Source organism: Bufo gargarizans, chromosome 1 (genome assembly GCF_014858855.1).
Source record: "Bufo gargarizans isolate SCDJY-AF-19 chromosome 1, ASM1485885v1, whole genome shotgun sequence".
NCBI lineage: Eukaryota > Metazoa > Chordata > Amphibia > Anura > Bufonidae > Bufo > Bufo gargarizans.
In genome coordinates, this window is record NC_058080.1 from 159,262,916 (window position 1) to 159,283,576 (window position 20,661).

General features: G+C 46.5%; 1 protein-coding gene across 3 annotated transcripts in view; it reads right to left on the reverse strand.

Moving 5' to 3' along the window:
• Window positions 1–356: 356 nt before the first annotated feature.
• Window positions 357–20,661, reverse strand: part of KLHL2 (kelch like family member 2) — a 151,298-nt gene continuing 130,993 nt past the window's right edge. For 2 of the 3 annotated variants that reach the window (XM_044299878.1, XM_044299865.1), the window contains exons 10-14: window positions 20,267–20,368; window positions 20,046–20,174; window positions 11,823–11,963; window positions 10,462–10,605; window positions 358–1,502 (exon numbers count right to left, since the gene is read on the reverse strand). In XM_044299878.1, coding sequence (XP_044155813.1) covers window positions 1,474–1,502; window positions 10,462–10,605; window positions 11,823–11,963; window positions 20,046–20,174; window positions 20,267–20,368 — 545 coding nt within the window. In that variant the 3' untranslated portion in view covers window positions 358–1,473. Of the gene's footprint in view, window positions 1,503–10,461; window positions 10,606–11,822; window positions 11,964–20,045; window positions 20,175–20,266; window positions 20,369–20,661 lie in introns of all 3 variants that reach the window. The other variant, XM_044299873.1, reaches the window with a different exon arrangement.

Below are 20,661 nucleotides of genomic sequence, written 5' to 3' on the forward strand. Positions count from 1 at the left end.
CATCCTCAAACAGAAGGTGAAGGAGCGCAAGGTCTCTAACATCCACCAGCTCCACGATGTCATCATGGAGGGTGGCAGAGGCTTCCATTGGTAACCTGTGAAGCTGTAGTGAACTCCCAGCCCAAGAGCGTTAAGGCAGTGCTGGAAAATAATGGTGGCCACACAAAATATTGACACTTTGGGCACAATTTGGCCATTTTCACTTTGGGTGTACTCACTTCTGTGGCCAGCGGTTTAGACATTAATGGCTGTGTGTTGAGGAGGGCACACCAAATTTACACTGTTATACAAACTATACACTGACTACTGTACATTGTATGAAAGTGTAATATCTTCAGTGTTGTCCCATGAAAAGATGTATAATAAAATATATATTTACCAAATTGTGAGGGGTGTACTCACTTTTGTGAGATACTGTAAGTGCGTAAAATAAATAAATCTACCAGTCAATAAAAAAAGTCAGATTGAGATACAAAAATTTTATTTAAAGAAATATGTAATCAACCGGACGTACATTTATGAATTGTTAAAAAGGAAAAGCCATAATTGTCCTTAGCAAAACAGATCAGTAATAAACAGACAACTGATTTATGCCGCTTGTGTAAAATAATTTAACTACATAGACAAATACTTAAATAAGTATAATAAATCATGCATATTCACCTGATATCCACAAGTTTATCTGGAAAACTGAAATCATCGCCATGCTATAAAATTCCTTCACATAAAGGAATTACTATGAAATTTGTGCAAATTAATACAAACCACATCATAAATAATCATTGATCCATAAGTTATATTTTTTCTATAAAAACATTTGGCAATGCTTTTTCCACAACCCCCCTCCCAATACCACTGACCAGATCACGTGGCATTTTTTTTTTAAATAGGCATATAAAAAAAATACAACTCTAGGACTGTGCCAAATATAAATAGTGCAGTAACCCAACAGTTGGACCGCTTTGAAGAAAGCAGCAATTACAATTATACAGTACACGTATGCACAGACATACACACACAGTTTCGATTTTATTCACATAGCTGAAAAAAGCATCCTCGTATGTGAAAGTATGACCCCTAACATTCTAGCAATGTAGATTCCAAAAAGAGATACTTCACTATAAAGTCTAGTCCACCAAATACACGTCACTTGAAATCCTTCTTTGTACAGACATCCTTTAGTCAACCGTGGTCAGCAAGAGCTGGATGACATGAAAGCAGCTTTTTTTTGTCACAGTTGGGAAGCAACAATTGTGTGAACAGATTTCACAAACCGTATCAAAATCCAGACATCTGCTGCTCAATACAGAAGAGCTCAGAGCAATACTTCAACCTAGGGTAATCTTCGGTGGCTGCTGTGCTTTACTGCAGATGAAAAGCCTCTATTTCGTCTGCCACAGCTTGCAGTCACAAGCCAGGAAGTAATACCACACTTCACTTTATACCCGCGCTGTCTGAAGACGTAAGCTCAGATCATAATGGCTTATCAATAACTGTAACACCTACGGAGAAACGAGAAGACACGCAATACATTACATACGGAGAGAAAAATACAAGCATTCCCAACACTGTATTCTTTTTGTGGTACGTTGTGCATTTTGCGGATCATCACGTCCTGCCTTTTATTAGAAATGCCTATTCTTGTCTGCAAAATGGACAAGAATAGGACATGTTCCTTTTTTTCCGGGCCACTGCATCTTTTGTGGCCCCATTGAAATGAATGGCTTCACATTCTATGGCTATGTGAATGAGCCCTAACACTGGAAAAAAATGGAAACCATATATTCCCATTATCCGACTGTTCAAATGGTTTGTCCTATATATTCTCCAAATTATGCACAGCAGGTTATTCCAAAAATCACCCCAATTCTACATAACTTGACCAGTCAATACACTTCGTACAAGCAGAATGTTAAACCATTTATGGATTTTGTAGAGAAATTTTAATTGAAAGTGGCCAGCGTATAACAACTTTAGCTCAGGCTACAGACTTTAGTTTTTTATTTAGTCAGCAACATAAAAAACATATATCCTAAATGACCTCTATAATTGCAATGGGATTTATACCAGTGTTTCTCTCCAATTTTTAAAATCACATAAAAATGTTTTGGGCGTTTTTGCTCAGGTTTTTAAATGCCGACTTCTTTACATACAGAAAAAAGGAGATTTTTGTATAACTTACCAGTTAAATCTCTTTCTCGCTCTTCCTTGGGGGACACAGACCTTGGGTATAGCTCAGCTCCCTAGGAGGCGTGACACTAAGTAAAACTGTTAAGCCCCTCCTCCATCAGCTATACCCTCAGCCTGGAGATAGAGGCTACCAGTTGCGTGTCCAAGTAGTGAAAGGATAACAACCAATAACGGAAACAACCAGCCAGCAACCCAACGGGGCGCCAGACCATAACCCTGTAACCAAACACAGAAGGGTGGGTGCTGTGTCCCCCAAGGAAGAGCGAGAAAGAGATTTAACTGGTAAGTTATACAAAAATCTCCTTTTCTCGCCCATTTTCCTTGGGGGACACAGACCTTGGGACGTTCAAGAGCAGTCCAAGAAGGGAGGGACCACAAACCCAAGGCGGAACACCACCAGAGCATCAGGAAACCGCTGCCTGCAAAACCAGGCGGCCCAAAGCAGCATCCGCTGATGCATGCGTATGCACCCTATAGAACTTTGTGAAAGTGTGCAGAGAGGACCAAGTGGCTGCTTTGCACAACTGTTCAGCCGAGGCCCGATGCCTCTGCGCCCAGGAAGCTCCTGACTGCTCTGGTGGAATGAGCAGTGACGCCGAAAGGCGGAGGTCTGCCCTTGGCTCGATAAGCCTCAGACACCGCCAGTTTAATGAAACGGGCAATAGCCACCTTGGAGACCGCCAACCCTCTGCGCGAACCCTCCGGAACCACAAACAGGGAGTCCGTGCGCCGAAAGGACCCGGTGACCTCCAAGTAAATCCTCAACGCCCTGACCACATCCAGACGGTGCAGTTCCCGTTCTCTGGGGTGGGAAGGAGAGGGACAGAGCGACGGAAGGACGATGTCCTCATTGATGTGAAAGGCGGAGACCACCTTTGGCAGGAAAGTCGGGACAGGCCGAAGCACAACCTTATCCTGGTGGAAGATCAGGAAAGGTTCGGAGCAAGAAAGAGCCGCTAACTCCGACACCCGTCGGAGAGACGTGACGGCCACAAGAAAGATGACCTTGCAGGACAGAAGGCGAAGGGAGACCTCCCGTAAAGGCTCGAAGGGGGCTGATTGGAGCGCCGAGAGCACCACATTCAGGTCCCAGGAAGGAACTGGAGGGCGGTACGGCGGAACAGAGTGAGCCACCCCTTGTAAGAAGGTCTTAATTGGCCCTAGAGGGGCCAGGGGACGCTGGAGAAGAATAGACAGCGCCGAAATCTGACCCTTCAGAGAACTGAGGCACAGCCCCAGGTCCAGACCCGACTGGAGGAAGGACAGGATTGTGGGAAGAGAAAACCGGAGAGGTGGGATGCTCCGGGACTCACAGAACCCCAGATAGGACCTCCAAACCCGATAGTAGATCCTAGAGGATACGGGCTTACGAGCCCGGATCATGGTGCGGACTACGTCCGCGGAGAAACCCCGTCGCGTTAAGACGGCGGTCTCAATAGCCACGCCGTCAAACGTAGCGAGCCTAAATGCTCGTGGAAGATCGGTCCCTGAGAGAGAAGGTCTTCCCTGGAGGGCAGTGGCCACGGTGCGTCTGCCAACAGCAACATTAGGTCGGCGTACCAAGACCGGCGGGGCCAATCCGGGGCGATTAGAATCGCGGGGACGCCCTCTACCGCGATCCTCCGAAGAACCCGTGGCAGGAGGGGAAAAGGAGGAAAGACGTACAGAAGGGAGAATTCGCGCCACGGAAGGACGAGCGCGTCGGCGCCGTATGCCTTCGGGTCCCGTGCCCTGGCCAGGTATAGGGGGACCTTGTGGTTGAATTTGGAGGCCATGAGGTCCACGTCGGGGCGACCCCAGCGAAGACAAAGGGCTTCGAACACCTCTGGGTGCAGGGACCATTCTCCCGGGTCGATGGTGGACCGGCTGAGGAAATCCGCCGCCCAGTTGTCCACCCCCGGGATGTAAATCGCAGATAAGGCCGGCACGTGCGTCTCCGCCCAGAGGAGAATGAGGGTCACCTCTTGCATCGCTGCAGCGCTGCGAGTGCCTCCCTGATGGTTTATGTATGCCACAGCCGTGGCATTGTCCGATTGGATCCGAACAGGGTGGCCCCTCAGCAGATGGGTCCAGTGTCTGAGGGACAGAAGAATCGCCCTCAGTTCCAGAATATTGATTGGAAGTCTGGACTCCGATAGAGACCAAACGCCCTGGACGGACCGGGGAGGGAAAACCCCCCCCCACCCCTGTAAGCTGGCATCTGTGGTAATCACCAGCCAGTTCAGTGGAAGGAAGGACTTCCCCCTTAGAGGGATATGCAACCACCAGCCGAGGGAAGCCCGAGCCAGGGGAGGCAGAAGAAAGGTCCTGTCCAGACTCCTCGGTGATTTGTCCCAGGCCGACAGAATTGCCCTCTGAAAGGTGCGGGATCGGAATTGTGCGAACGGCACCGCTTCGAAACAGGCAACCATCTTTCCCAACAACCGCATGCTGGATCTGAGGGAAGGGCGGTGATGACGGAGGAGACTGCGAACCGACCCGCGAAGGGCCAGACGCTTGTCCGACGGAAGGCGGACCTCCGCCAACTCTGTATCCAGGAGCATCCCCAGGAAGATCAGTCCGTCTGGAGGGGGTAAGGGAAGATTTGGGGTGGTTGATAATCCAACCGAACCGCGTCAGGGTCTCCAGAGTGAGTTCCACACTGCGGGATGTCTGAGAGAAGGAGGGTGCCTTGACCAGGATGTCGTCCAAGTATGGGAGAAGAAAAACACTTCTTGAACGTAGAAGGGCCAAGACAGGGGCCAGGACCTTGGTGAACACTCGAGGAGCCGTCGCCAGACCAAAGGGAAGGGCGACGAATTGGAAGTGATCGTCCCCCACCGCGAAGCGCAGGAAGCGGTGATGACATGGAGCAACCGGAACGTGGAGGTATGCATCCTGAATGTCGATTGAGGCCATGAAATCCCCTCTTTCCAGGGAGGCCACTGCGGACCTGAGAGACTCCATCCGGAATCTCTGCAGTCGGAGAAAACGGTTCAGGCGTTTTAGGTCCAAGATCGGACGCACTGAGCCTTCCTTCTTGGGAACCACAAAGAGGTTCGAGTAGAACCCCCTGAACCTTTCCGTCGGAGGCACGGGGGCGACGATACCCTTGTCCATTAGAGAGTGAATGGCCGCGAAGAAGGCGGCCACTCGTACGGGATCTCGCGGAGGACGGGATCGGAAGAAACGGTCTGGCGGAATGGACGCAAATTCGATTTTGTATCCGCAAGATACAATCTCGAGCGCCCATGCGTCTGAGATGTGGGCCCGCCATACGTTCCTGAATAGGAGAAGGCGGCCCCCCACCCGGGTGGGTGGGGGCGCACCTTCAGGCAGAGGGCTGCTGGCCTGTGGGAGCCCGTGCAGGCTGGGACTTGCGCCAGGTAGGTTGCGTCCGAAAAAAACGGCTTCTTGCGTCTATCCTGGGCTGGGCCAGAGGAAGAAGAACTGGCCGCGGGTCTAGACCCGGTGGGCTTGCGAAAGGACCGAAAACGGGACGAACCAGCGCGACCACGGGGGGCGCCCATTGGCCTGGACTGGGGGAGGTGAGTACTCTTCCCACCCGTGGCCTCTGATATAAGTTCGTCCAGACGGGTTCCGAACAGGCGGGAACCCGTGAATGGTAGGCCGGCCAAAGAGCGTTTGGAAGCGGCGTCCGCCGCCCAAACCTTCAGCCAGAGTTCCCTCCTGACAGAAACTGCCAGGGCAGAGGAACGGGCAATGAGGGCACCCGCATCAAGGGAGGCCTCACAGACGAATTTTCCGGCCTGAACAATTAGTTGGGCTAAGGAACGGAGGTCCTGAACAGGGACGTCCGACCCCAACTCCCGTTCCAGTTGCAAACCCCATTCAGAGACCGCTTTGCCAACCCAGGCGGAGGCAAAGACCGGTCTAAGGGCCGAACCAGAGGCAGTAAATATGGCCTTGGAGAGGGATTCCGTACGACGGTCCTCAACAGACTGGAGGGAAGATCCGTCCTGTACAGGAATAGTAGTGCTTTTGGACAGGCGAGCCACGGGAGGATCAACCTTAGGCGGGGATGTCCACGTGGTCACAGAATCCGCTGGAAAGGGATAACAAATGTCCAGCTTTTTGGGTGTAATAAAGCGGACGTTAGGCCGAGTCCAAGCCTTGGATACCACAGAAGAAAAATCAGCGTGTATGGGAAAAACCTTGGAGGCCTGTTTGGGGCGGAGAAAGGACACGCCGGCCTGTTCAGAGCTGGGGGGGTCATCGTGTAGCTGAAAGGTATCACGGATGCTAGTGACAAGATACCCCACCGCGGACGCCAATTTGGACGGAAGCTCTGAGTCCATGTCCACGTCCGAATCCGCCAGTTCTCCCTCAGAAAGCGTATCCCTTTGAGAGGATAGACTTGACTGAGCTCGCACGCATGGCGGAGAGAGCGAAGCATCTGGAGAAGATGTGCGCTCAACCCTTGAACGTTTCTGAGTATGCCGGGCCCTGGAAGATTCGCTGGGAGGCAGGGAACCAGTGGGGGCGGCAGAAACGGTAGTCCCAGCGGGTGCGACAGGGATTGTGGCAGCCTGCGGGAGAGGCGGTCTATCCACGAGACGGCCCACTACGTGTGTAAGGCTTTCCACCGCCTGAGACAGAGACCTAGCCCAGTCAGGGGGTTCAGAGGCACCGGGGGGCGCAGCGGGAAGCGGGCCCTGCACCGGGGCCTGACATGCAAGGCAATGCGGCTCAGATTGCCCACGCGGAAAAAGTTCCTTACAGGCGGTACAGGCATGGTACCAGGGTTTGGGGGCACCTGTGGGATCTGACATGCTGAAGTGTGGTTGTACTCTAATATAGAGACCACAAAGGGTTATAGCAGCTATGACCAGGAGGGTTAGGAGAGGGTTAACTGTCCTACCAGTGCCTCAGAAGAACGTCAGGAGATGGCCCAGATCAGCAGCAGCAGAGAAGCAGTGAACAGCAGTGAGCAGCAGAGAGCGCCCACAGAAGCCGAGCGATGTACACAGGAGGTTAGAGTCCCCCACCGTGTCCCAGCTTCCTGTCAGGAGTGAGGAAGCGCGGGAAACCTCAGCAGAAAGCGCGGGGAACAAGCTCCGCCCCCTCCAGCGCTTGAAATGTCTCCTGTGAAGGAGAACGTAGCTCCGCCCCCAAAATGACGCGCGCGTAAGCCCCGCCCCCTGCCGGGACCGCTAAGCCCCGCCCCCCGTTCTCGGCGGGAAGGGGGGAGAGAGAGAAGAGAAAAATGGAGTCAGCCCCGAATGAGGGGGGGGGGGGGGGGGGGGGAGAAAGATAGCAGCGTGGGGGGGGAACGGCGTGGGGGTGCTGAGGATGCTACTGTGCTGCATTGTCCTGCAGATGAGCGCTCAGAATGAGCGACCACGGGTGCCCCCCTTACCCAGAGGGGTAGATGCTGCAGATAGGGACGGGGTATGGGCTGGAATAGCCATCTCACCGTCCGACGTCTTCACCCTCAGTCCTTTCCAGCAGGGTCGCCCCTTCAGCCACTGGCACCGCAGTGGCAGGAAGCTGGAAGAGGGGCTTGGCGTGCGGGCGACCCCCTAGCTGGCGGGATGTAGGGGAGCCATTGCTGCCCAGATCCTCCTATTGCTTCTGTGGGGGAGGCAGCAGTGCAGATAAGTTGGCACTGGCGCAGCTCAACCCCGGGAGAGCAGAGAGGTCTAATGCGTCTCTGGTATCCCTAGGAAAAAATAAAATAACAAAATTAGAAGAAAAAGTAAAAATAACAAGGAGAAAACAGCCCTGCAGTAGCAGGGAGTGTCTTGCCTCCTTGGACACTAAGCTAAAACTGGTAGCCTCTATCTCCAGGCTGAGGGTATAGCTGATGGAGGAGGGGCTTAACAGTTTTACTTAGTGTCACGCCTCCTAGGGAGCTGAGCTATACCCAAGGTCTGTGTCCCCCAAGGAAAATGGGCGAGAAAAGAAGATGTATTCAAGTCAGGCTGGGTTCATGTTTTGATCCTTTAGAACAGGGATCAGCAACCTTCGGCCCTCCGGCTGTTCTGAAACTACAACTTCCAGAATGCTCCATTCACTTTTAAGCTACTTTTACATCTGTGTTTTCCTTTCCGGTTTTGAGATCCATCAGAGGATCTTAAAACCGCAGGAAAACGCATCCGCATTCATTCAGAACGGATCACAGTTGTATTATATCGAAAATGAATATGAAGGATCCGGCATCATATACCATTGTAAGTCAATGGGCACCAGTTGCATTTTTGTGTCTGAAAAAAAACAATCCGGCAGCATTTTGAGCTTGAAGCTGTTTTGTGTCCGGCATGGGAATGCAACAAACCGGAGCAGAATGCATTCCGGTTTGTGTTTGTTCAGTTTCATCTCCATTGACAATGAATGGGGACAAAACTGAAGCATTTTCCTCCGGTTTTGAGATCATCTGCCGGATCTCAAAACCAGAAAGGAAAACACAGATGTGAAAGTAGCCTAATAGGAGTTAGAAGAACAGCCGAGCATGTTTGCATACTAGGATTTATAGCTGCACAGCAGCTGGAGTGCTAAAGGTTACTGATTCATGCATTAGGCTACTTTCACACTAGCGTTCGGGCGGATCCGTTCTGAACGGATCCGCTCATAATAATGCAGACGGAGGCTCCGTTCAGAACGGATCCGTCTGCATTATATTAGCAAAAAAAAGCTAAGTGTGAAAATAGCCTGGGACGGATCCGTCCAGACTTTCAATGTAAAGTCAATGGGGGACGGATCCGCTTGAAGATTGAGCCACATTGTGGCATCTTCAAACGGATCCGTCCCCATTGACTTACATTGAAAGTCTGGACGGATCCGCACGGATCCGCACGCCTCCGAACGGCCAGGCGGACACCCGAACGCTGCAAGCAGCGTTCAGCTGTCCGCCTGTCCGTGCGGAGGCGAGCGGAGCGGAGGCTGAACGCCGCCAGACTGATGCAGTCTGAGCGGATCCGCCTCCATTCAGACTGCATCAGGGCTGGACGGCTGCGTTCGGGTCCGCTCGTGAGCTCCTTCAAACGGAGCTCACGAACGGAAACCCGAACGCTAGTGTGAAAGTAGCCTAAGAAGAACAGAAAGATACTAAATAAAACGGATCCTTTATTTTGAGAATTCGTTGCGCTCAGTTTGCATCAGTTTTTGTCAGTTTCCTCTGAGATCCGTTATTTTTGCACGACTTTTTCTCCAGTCTAAAATGACAGATTATATAAGAATGATTATAGCAAGTTCATTATTTTCCATTGTTTGTACAAGAGATTGTCGCCCGCTCTCATCAAAGACTTCTCTCACACAGCAGTGGGGGGGAGATCCATGTAGATAAAATATATGTCCACTATAATTTTAAATAATTAGAAAGCCCCATGCATCCTGCAAAAACCTGCAGCAATACTAGAGACGCTTGCACAAAACAGAGGATTTCCTTCACCAGCTCCACAGGGCAGAGGCTTCACAAACACTTCGGACCAGAAGTGACATGGCGAGGCAGAACTCCAACCAAGTGCAAGAAAAAATATAGTATAATTTTCATGGGACAAACCCTTTAAAGACTACTGCGGTCTCATAATTATTCAACCCCCTTTATGACAAGTGTCTCTAGTATAAGAAAAAGGATCCAGCACTGCCGTATTCATAAAAATGAAATCTTTATTTCATATCAGGATACCAACGCAGATAAAACAATAAAATAATCAACGTTTTCTATCTGCGTTTGTATCTGGATATGAAATAAAGATTCTGGTTTTATGAATACGGCAGTGCTGGATCCTTTTTCTTATATTAGAGACTTGTCATAAAGGGATTGAATAATTATGAGACCGCAGTAGTCGTTAAAGTGGTTGTCCCATGAAAAATATACAATATTTTTCAAACAGCATCTGCATCTGAATGCTTCTGCAGTTTCATGCAATTAAAAATGTATTATAGCTACCGAGTTATTCAATGAAATCTATCTGTATAGCGCCACCTTCTGTTTGCTCTTTTTCTATTCTCTCTGTCCTACTCACCGATACGTGAGCACATGTTCAGTTCCATCCAGGGCTGGTTCTAGCTTTGTTAGGACTCATGCACACGGCAGTTGCCCGGCCGTGCCCATAATGCAGCCCGCAAACAGCTTAAACGGGTCCGCAATCCGGAAGGAGCAGTGCGGAAAGGAGGCATGGAACCCCATGGAAGCAGTACGGAGTACTTCCGTGGGGTTTCTCTCTGTGCCTCCACACTGCAAAAAAAAAATAGAACTTGTTCTATTTTTTTTGTGGTGCGGACAGAACACGGATCCATTAAAGTATATGGACACAGAATTTCATTTACCTGCATAACTTCTCCCTGTGCTCATACAACATGGCAAAAGCGTCCATTTGTCAGTTGCTGCATTGTAATACTCCACCGATGCCAAATTACAAGACCCATCATCACCTCCGACAACATATAACATGCCGTCTACCGCACAAACACCTAATAAAAAAAATAAAAAAATGCAATTAAGGTCGAGTTCATACGTGGTGGCGGACTCTAGACAAGTACAAAGTGCAGACCACCCCATCCGACGTAGATGTTGCTAATCTATTTTTAGAGGCAACATTAGGATAAATTCCGCATTTTACAGCAAATTTCCACAGAACGGACAAGATGGAGCCTGATCCTTATGCACTGAAATCTCAGGGACCGACTGCATTGTACGGATAGTGCATATCTACAATGACATGTCTGTACAGCGAGTCTGACATTTACCCTAGTTTTAGCATGTGTCTGAGAGAAATTAGATTGTGAGCCCACTTGCAGACAGGGTAACAGCACTACGCACTGTGTTGTATACAAGAAGCTACTTTCACATATATGTTTTTGCTGACCGGTTTTGAGAGGGGATCTCAAAACCACAGCAAAACGCATCCATTTGAATAATATCTGGTTGTATTATACTGAAAATGAAGAAACCGGATCAAGAAACCATTGTAAGTCAATGCTGGATCTGTTTTTTTCTGTTTGAAAAAATAAAAAACGGATTTGACACCATTGACTTTTGGGTGCCAGATCCAGCTTCTTTCGTTTTCTATGCCGCACACAAAAAACACTGCTTGCAGCGATTTTGGTGTCCGGCATGGGAACGCCACAAACTGTCATGGAATGCATTCTGGTGCACTCCGTTCCAGTCTGTCCAGAATGAATGGGGACAAAACTGAAGTGTTGTGCTGTGGTTTTGAGACCCTGTGTCAGATCTCAAAACCGGACAGCACAACAGAGATGTGAACGTAGCCTAAGGCTTTTATTCACATGTCAGCGTTTTGGTCAGTGATTGTGAGCCAAAACCAGGAGTAGAGCCTTCACAGACTGACATAAGGTATAAGGGAAAGATCTGCTCCTGTTCTGGGTTTAGACCTGCACCTGGTTTCAATCAATCACTGACCAAACACTGCTTGCCTGTATTAATAGCCAAAAGACAGAATGAGCCGGAGCTACACCTGAACAACTGATCGGCATGGGTGTCGGGTGTGGCCCCCTGCCAATCAGCGAGTGATGCCATATCAGTTTCTAAACGCTGGACAACCCCTTTGAAGGGATGAAATCTGCTTCACAAATCACATATTGAATGGCTATCTTTTCCACATGACCAAGTTATTAGATGTATGTCCTAGCACTGTTAGCCTGGTCATGTAGCATGTCATAGAACATACCTGCGTTTCTTCGGCACATATTCATGTCGGCAACTTGCTTCCACACATTAGTAGAGGGGTCATACATCTCAACACTTTTTCTAACTAGTGGACCATCATGGCCTCCAACTGCATAAAGCCATCCGTTTAATACTCCCACACCTACAAACAAAAAATATTAATGAGGGGTTTAACAAATGTACAGTGGTGTACATGCTTTTAATTTTTCAACAGGGCCTAGGCTGTTTCCATAAATAAAAAAATGGGGAAAACCCCTTTGATGCCCTCATCACCTATCTGTAACCATGCACACCTAATCTACGGTCTCTGTATTATTTGGTAGAAGCTCAAATCAACAAGCATTGTAATCACATGCCTTTGAAGTCTACCTGCTGTTTCAGGTGACCGTCCAGAATAAGCTTCTGCATATGAAGAGTAGGAGCACCACTAAATCTGACCATTACACGACTTGTATTCTGTATTTTTCACCAGCTTTCCCCCTCTGAGGAGACTATCCCCTATGATGTCTCCCATACATAGCGCACATAGAGAAGAGGAGATCCTGCTCTCCCTTTCTCTCTGCAGCAAACTCTCAGAAGCAGTATAGAGGACATTATACACAGAACAGAAAAGTGTAGCTGTAAATCTAGCACTGGGGTGAGACAGAAAAATGACCAGAGGTGGCAGCATCTCCGTGTGGCTGTGCCTTCTACTGTGCAGCATGTTCTTCCCCTCTCCATAGACTTTTATGAACAAGTAAACTAGTCCCTTAGTGAACAGATATCTCCTCTCAAGACAGATATTCGCAATGAACTGGGGATGAATGATTAGTAGAGTAGGTGTGGGGTGGGGGCTAATAAAAGTAGCTCATAAGTGTAGAAAGAGGCATTTTACTATAATAAATTACAAAGTTTCTTATATTCTCTTGCAATACTGATTTACGTAAAGTTTGTTTAAAGTATAGCCTCTTTAACCCCTTGAGTCCCAGAGGATTTTGTGTTTTAGTTTTTCCTCCCTGCCTTCCCGGAGCAATAACTTTTTTTTAATGTTCCATTCACATAGCCGTATGAGAGCTTGTCGTTTGTGGGACAAGTTGTACTTTCTAATGACACAGCTTAACTACCTCAGGACCGCCGTACTCAGGATTGCGTCCTGCCGGCGGCCCTGCTCTTCTGGGTGGACGCATATACGCGTCCTCCCGCGAGAGCCGAGATTTCCTGTGAACGCGCGCACCGCTCACAGGAACGGAAGGTAAGCGAGTGGATCTCCAGCCTGCCAGCGGCGACCGCTCACTGGCAGGCTGGAGATGTGATTTTTTTAACCCCTAACAGGTATATTAGACGCTGTTTTGATAACAGAGTCTAATATACCTGCTACCTGGTCCTCTGGTGGTCCCTTTTGTTTGGATCGACCACCAGAGGACTCAGGCAGCTCACTAAAGTAGCACCAAACACCACTACACTACACCCCCCCCCCCCTGTCACTTATTAACCCTTTATGAACCACTGATCACCCCTGATCACCCCCCTGTAAGGCTCCATTCAGACGTCCGTATGATTTTTACGGATCCACGGATACATGGATCGGATCCGCAAAACACATGCGGACGTCTGAATGGAGCCTTACATGTTTTTGATCAATGACTATGGGGTGATCACGCATATAGACTTCCTGATCACTTCCCTGTCATTGATCACCCCCCTGTCATTGATCACCCCCCTGTAATGCTCCATTCAGACGTCCTTATGATTTTTACGGATCCATGGATACATGGATCGGATCCGCAAAACACATGCGGACGTCTGAATGGAGCCTTACAGGGGGGTGATCAATGACAGAGGGATGATCACCCATATACACTCCCTGATCACCCCGTCATTGATCACCCCCCTGTAAGGCTCCATTCAGACGTCCGCATGTGTTTTGCGGATCCGATCCATGTATCCATGGATCCGTAAAAATCATACGGACGTCTGAATGGAGCCTTACAGGGGGGTGATCAATGACAGGGGGGTGATCACCCATATACACTCTCTGATCACCCCCTGTCATTGATCACCCCCCTGTCAGGCTCCATTCAGACGTCCATATGTGTTTTGCGGATCCGATCCATGTATCCGTGGATCCGTAAAAATCATACGGACGTCTGAATGGAGCCTTACCAGGGGGGTGATCAATGACAGGGGGGGGTGATCAGGGAGTCTATATGGGTGATCACCCCCTGTCATTGATCACCCCCCCTGTAAGGCTCCATTCAGAAATTTTTTGGGCCCAAGTTAGCGGAAATATTTATTTATTTTTTGTTTGTTTTTTCTTACAAAGTCTCATATTCCACTAACTTGTATAAAAAAATAAAATCTCACATGAACTCGCCATACCCCTCACGGAATCCAAATGCGTAAAATTTTTTAGACATTAATATTCCAGACTTCTTCTCACGCTTTAGGGCCCCTAAAAAGCCAGGGCAGTATAAATACCCCACATGTGACCCCATTTCGGAAAGAAGACACCCCAAGGTATTTGCTGAGGGGCATATTGAGTCCATGAAAGATTGAAATTTTTGTCCTAAGTTAGCGGAAAGTGAGACTTTGTGAGAAAAAAAAATAAAAAATCAATTTCCGCTAACTTATGCAAAAAAATAAAAAATTCTATGAACTCGCCATGCCCCTCATTGAATAGCTTGGGGTGTCTTCTTTCCGAAATGGGGTCACATGTGGGGTATTTATACTGCCCTGGCTTTTTAGGGGCCCTAAAGCGTGAGAAGAAGTCTGGGATCCAAATGTCTAAAAATGCCCTCCTAAAAGGAATTTGGGCACCTTTGCGCATCTAGGCTGCAAAAAAGTGTCACACATCTGGTATCGCCGTACTCAGGAGAAGCTAGGGAATGTGTTTTGGGGTGTCATTTTACATATACCCATGCTGGGTGAGAAAAATATCTTGGTCAAATGCCAACTTTGTATAAAAAAATGGGAAAAGTTGTCTTTTGCCAAGATATTTCTCTCACCCAGCATGGGTATATGTAAAATGACACCCCAAAACACATTCCCCAACTTCTCCTGAGTACGGCGATACCAGATGTGTGACACTTTATTGCAGCCAAGGTGGGCAAAGGGGCACATATTCCAAAGTGCACCTTTCGGATTTCGCAGGCCATTTTTTACAAATTTTGATTGCAAAGTACTTCTCACACATTTGGGCCCCTAAATTGCCAGGGCAGTATAACTACCCCACAAGTGACCCCATTTTGGAAAGAAGACACCCCAAGTTATTCCGTGAGGGGCATGGCGAGTTCCTAGAATTTTTTATTTTTTGTCGCAAGTTAGTGGAATATGAGACTTTGTAAGAAAAAAAAAAATATATAAAAAAAAAAAAATCAGCATTTTCCGCTAACTTGTGACAAAAAATAAAAAGTTCTATGAACTCACTATGCCCATCAGCGAATACCTTAGGGTGTCTACTTTCCGAAATGGGGTCATTTGTGGGGGTTTTCTACTGTCTGGGCATTGTAGAACCTCAGGAAACATGACAGGTGCTCAGAAAGTCAGAGCTGCTTCAAAAAGCGGAAATTCACATTTTTGTACCATAGTTTGTAAACGCTATAACTTTTACCCAAACCATTTTTTTTTTTTGCCCAAACATTTTTTTTTTATCAAAGACATGTAGAACAATAAATTTAGCTAAAAATTTATATATGGATGTCGTTTTTTTTTTGCAAAATTTTACAGCTGAAAGTGAAAAATGTCATTTTTTTGCAAAAAAATCGTTAAATTTCGATTAATAACAAAAAAAGTAAAAATGTCAGCAGCAATGAAATACCATCAAATGAAAGCTCTATTAGTGAGAAGAAGAGGTGGTAAAATTCATTTGGGTGGTAAGTTGCATGACCGAGCAATAAACGGTCAAAGTAGTGTATTGCAGAAGTGTAAAAAGTGGCCTGGTCATTAAGGGGGTTTTAGCTAGCGGGGTTGAAGTGGTTAATATTGGACACAATATTTTGGGGAGCTGGAAAAAAAAAATCAAAATAGGGTGGAATTGGAAAAAGAAATTCTGCCATAATTTTAGGGGTTTTGTCTCTACAGCATTCTCTATGCACTAAAACTGACCTGTGGCCTTCATTTTCTGGGTCAGTATGACTAGAACGTTACTACATTTGTATAGTTTTAATTTGTTTTAATATTTTAAAAAAACTTTGGAAGAATTTTTTTTTCACCTCCATATTCTGACCCCATAACTTTTTTATAGTTATGCCTATGGAGCTGTGAGTGTGCGTGCGTGGGGAAAGGGCGATCTAGTTTTCATTGATACAATTTTGTTTGTTTTAAAATTGTTTTTATTGGTTTTACAACAGTGAGACGTACATTCTTAGTTTGCCTTCATAGGCGCAAATACAAGGATGCATTTGAGACAGTACTGTCATATGATAAAGTGCAAAAAACACATAATAACAAACAAAACAATAATAAGGGGGGGGAGACAAGTACGTAGGAGGGTCAGAGGGGAGGAGGGGGTCAGGAGGGAGGGGGGGAGAGAAAAATCCCCATGTTGCCACACGTATGGACTATTACCAAACACTAGTTGTTTTGCTACTGTCAATGTTTGCGATAACCCTACAGCCGTACAGGTCAGATCGAGAAACCTCTATAGTCTTTCCAGGGTTTCCATATCAATTCAAATCTGTGCGGTGTTCGGGCTTCCCAGTGAGCTATCTGCTCAAGGCGGTATAACTGGTCACATCTGGTGATCCATTGTTTTAATGGGGGAATCTCCGTTTTTTTCCAATAAACTGCAATGAGTAATCTGGAGGCCGCCAGTAAAATTTGACTCAACTTTCGCGTGTCTCTAGGGCACCTGAGATCCCCGAACACCCCAAAGAGGCAAACTTTCGGAGAGACCGGGAATGGTATCTTACATATTTCAGACAAGATTCTACATATTTTCTGCCAATAGGGAGTAATCTTTGTACACTTCCACCATAAATGGCTATGATTGCCTATCTCCTGTCCACATCTCCAACAGTTTGGGCTGCATTCAGGGAACATGCGATTAATTCTTTGTGGTGTATAATACCATTGAGTGAGTAGTTTATAGCTATTCTCTTGTAGTTTGACACACCTGGACACTCCATGAGGAGCCATTAATACGCAATGCAATTCTTTCGCTGAAAACTGAATACTTAACTCACTCTCCCACTTAGATATGAAAGGAAACTTGTCTGGGCGGGATAAGGCGGTTAGCAGGCTATACAATTTGGATATTTTACCCTTTGAGTCTTTTAATTGTAGAGCCATTTTTTCAAAAAGGGAGTTTTCTAAAGGGGCACTTAAGTTTTTAAGATGGGATCTCATGGAATGAAGAAAGTGTGCTTTCTGGAAGTCCGATAGGCACGCTACTGTCGGGTGGTTTTTCAGGTCTTCAAAAGTTGGGACATCATTATTTGGGCATAACGCCAAAACCGGAGTGGTAATAGCCTTGGCTTTGTCTGACACAGTTTCCCAAAACTGGGTCGAGGAGTGACAGAGTACATCCCGCACCTGCATTAGAATGAGGTAATTAGTCAGTAGATGTTGTGTCCATTTGGAATCTTTCCATATGTCCAAAGCGTATTTAGTGATGCTGCTACACGTTTGTAATCTGGCGTGTTTTGGGGAACGATCCAAAAAAATGAGAGAGTGAAGTGGGAGATTTAGCATATTCTCCTCTGTATTCAGATCTAATCGCTCTGCATAAGGTCTCAACCACTCTAGGCATCTAAGTGCAATCACTGCTTTATGATAGATATACAGATCTGGGATACCCAAACCCCCATTTCTAGGGTGTTGCACCATGAGAGTGAGAGGTAATCTAGCTCTCTTTCCACACCAGAGGAACTTGGACAGAATTCCCTGCAGTTTTACAAAATAAGCTTTGGGGATCGGAATCGGCAATGCTTGTAGGTAGTATAGAACTGTGGGCAGCATTATTGTTTTAATTAGTGTTCTTCGCCCGAACCATGAAACAAAAGGTATATCCCAAGAACCCAGAAGATCCTCTAAACGTTTTGGCAGTGGTTGGAAGTTATCCCGAAACAAGTCCGAAAAATTTGGGGTCAAAGTTATCCCCAAGAAAACTATGGATTCATTGGTCCACTGGAATGGAGTGGTTTTCTTTAATGAAGCCATAGTTTTAGCCTCATTGATACAATTTTGGAGTGTGTGAGAATTTACACACAGAGTGATCTATTTCGAGTGTTTATTTCTTTTAATGTTGATGATCATGGTGTCACACTCTAATCAGCTGATCAACACAAAAAACTTGCAAAGGTTTCCAAAGCCTTTAAGTGGTCCCTCAGGCTGGTTCAGTGGGCTAAACAATCACGGGGAAGACTGCTGACTTGGCAGTTGTCCAGAAGACAGTCACTGACATCCTCCACAAGGAGAGTAAGCCACAAAAGGTCATTGTTGAAGAAGCTGGCTGTTCAGAGTGCTGTATCCGAGGATATTAATGGAAAGTTGAGTGGAAGGAAAAAAAGTGTGGTAGAAAACTGTACACAAGCAACAGAGTTAGGTCTCATGCACACGAATGTCCTCAATACACGGGCACCGTGTGCCCGTCGTTTGCAGATGTGGACCCATTAACTTAAATTGATCAGTGATCCGCAAGATTCAGTCACCACAAAAAAATTGAAAATGTTCCTTTTTTTTGCGGTGTGGATAGACTGAAACGCATGGAAGCGCTCCATAGTGCTTCCGCTCCATATCTTGCAGATTGTGATGTGCCCACAATACGGGCACGGGTCGCACACGGTGTACATGAGCCCTTAACCACAGCATTGACAGGACTGTCAAGAAAAGGCCATTCAAGAATTTGTGGTGATTTACAAGGAGTTGACTTTGGCTGGAGTCAGTGCTTCAAGAGCCACCACACACAAACATATCCAGGACATAGGTTACAACTGTCACATTCCTTGTGTCAAGCCACTCATGACCCAGAGACAACATCAGAAGCGTCTTTCCTGTGCTAAGAAGAAAATGGACTGGACTGTTGCTCTGTGGTCCAAAGTCCTGTTTTCAGACAAATATTTTTTTTGCTTTTTATTTGTAAATCAAGGTCTTATAGTCTGGAAGAAGAGTGGAGAGGCTCGCCAAGTTGCTTGAATTCCAGTGTGAAGTTTTCACAGTCCACAGTGATAGTTTGGGGAGCCCAGTGATCTGATGGTGTTGGTCCAGTGTGTAATTTCAAGTTTAAAATTTCCTGGTAGACAGCTCACTTTAGAGCACTTTATACTTCCTTGGAGATGCTGCTTTCATTTTCAGCAGGACTTGGCACCTGCCCACACTGCCAAAAGTACCAATACCTGGTTTAATAAACACAGTATCATTGTGCTTGATTGGCCAGCAAATTTTCCTGACCTAAACCCCATAGAGAATCTATGAGTTATTGTCAAGAGGAAGATGAGAGACACCAGACCCAACAATACTGATGAGCTAAAGGCCACTATCTAACCAACCTGGGCTTCCGATAACACCTCAGCAGTGCCACAGGCTGACCACCTCCATGCCATGCCACTTTGAAGCAGTAATCGAGGCAAAAGGAGCCTCAACCAAGTGTTGAGTGCATATACTGTACATACTTTTTAGTAGACCAACATTTCTGTATTAAAAATATTTTATTTTTATTGGTCTTATTTAATATTCTAATTTTCTAATATACTGACTTTTGGGTTTTCATTAGCTGTAAGCCATAATCATCAACATTAAAAGAAATAAAGACTTGAAATAGCTTACTCCTAGGAGTTCCGTCCTATTGGCTCAATACCGGAAAAGAACTGATCAGTTTTATCCCCATACATTCCTATTGGAGAGAAATCCGTTCAGGATGCATCAGGATGTCTTCAGTTCTGTCTTTTTCACTGATCAGGTCGGAGATAATACCGCAGCATGCTGAGATTTTATCTCCGTCCAAAATTCCGGAACACTTGCCGCAATATGTCTACAAATGTTGTCCGTTTGCACGCAGATCACTCTGCCGCAAGTGTGAAAGTACCCCAAGCCTGGTTTGCTATTATCCTATGGAGCCCTGGCATCTGCAAGCATTATTATGAACTACAGCATTGATACACTGGGTTTCTTCAGGCAGACCTTTTACTTTCCTTCCTTTCTGGCTTTGGCTCAACAACTGCATCTCAAACAGTATCAAAAAGTGCATGGCATTCAACTAAACTGGTTTTCTACTACAGTAGACTCCATCTACATCATCTTTTCATACCTGCTCCACTCCGTCGTGTGCCCATTTCGGAAATGTAACTCCATTCATTTGTACTTGGGTTATAACATTCAACTGTGCTAAGACACTGTCGTGATGCCCCATCATAACCTCCAACAGCATAGAGCATACCTGAAAAGTACAAAAAAGAATAAGGTTAAGACATTAGTGAGATCTCAAATACTTCCTTGAATTGTGAATGTTCCTCACTGACCACTACTTACCTCCAACAACACCAACTCCTACACTACTTCTTCTAGTGTTCATTGGAGCTACATGAAACCATTCATTTGCCTTTACATTATAAGCTTCAACGGTTGCCAAACCTGCAGACACATGATTAGAGTCCTAAATTCTTCATGAATTTATTACAATGTTGTGATAGTGGAGAACTATACCAATATTACATTATTTGCTTAGAACTGGAAACTTTCCTTGATTTATCAAAGGCGAAGCACACCCACACTGCTCTGCTAGTCACACTAGTACTAGTACTAACAGTACTAAGGTCCCTTGTGCAGGGGTTGCACAGCTCCCTACTAGGAATACCGGGCGGTGCAGAGAGACTATTCTAGGGGAGAAAAGCTCTGTATGTACTTGCATGTCTCATTTTTTTGCT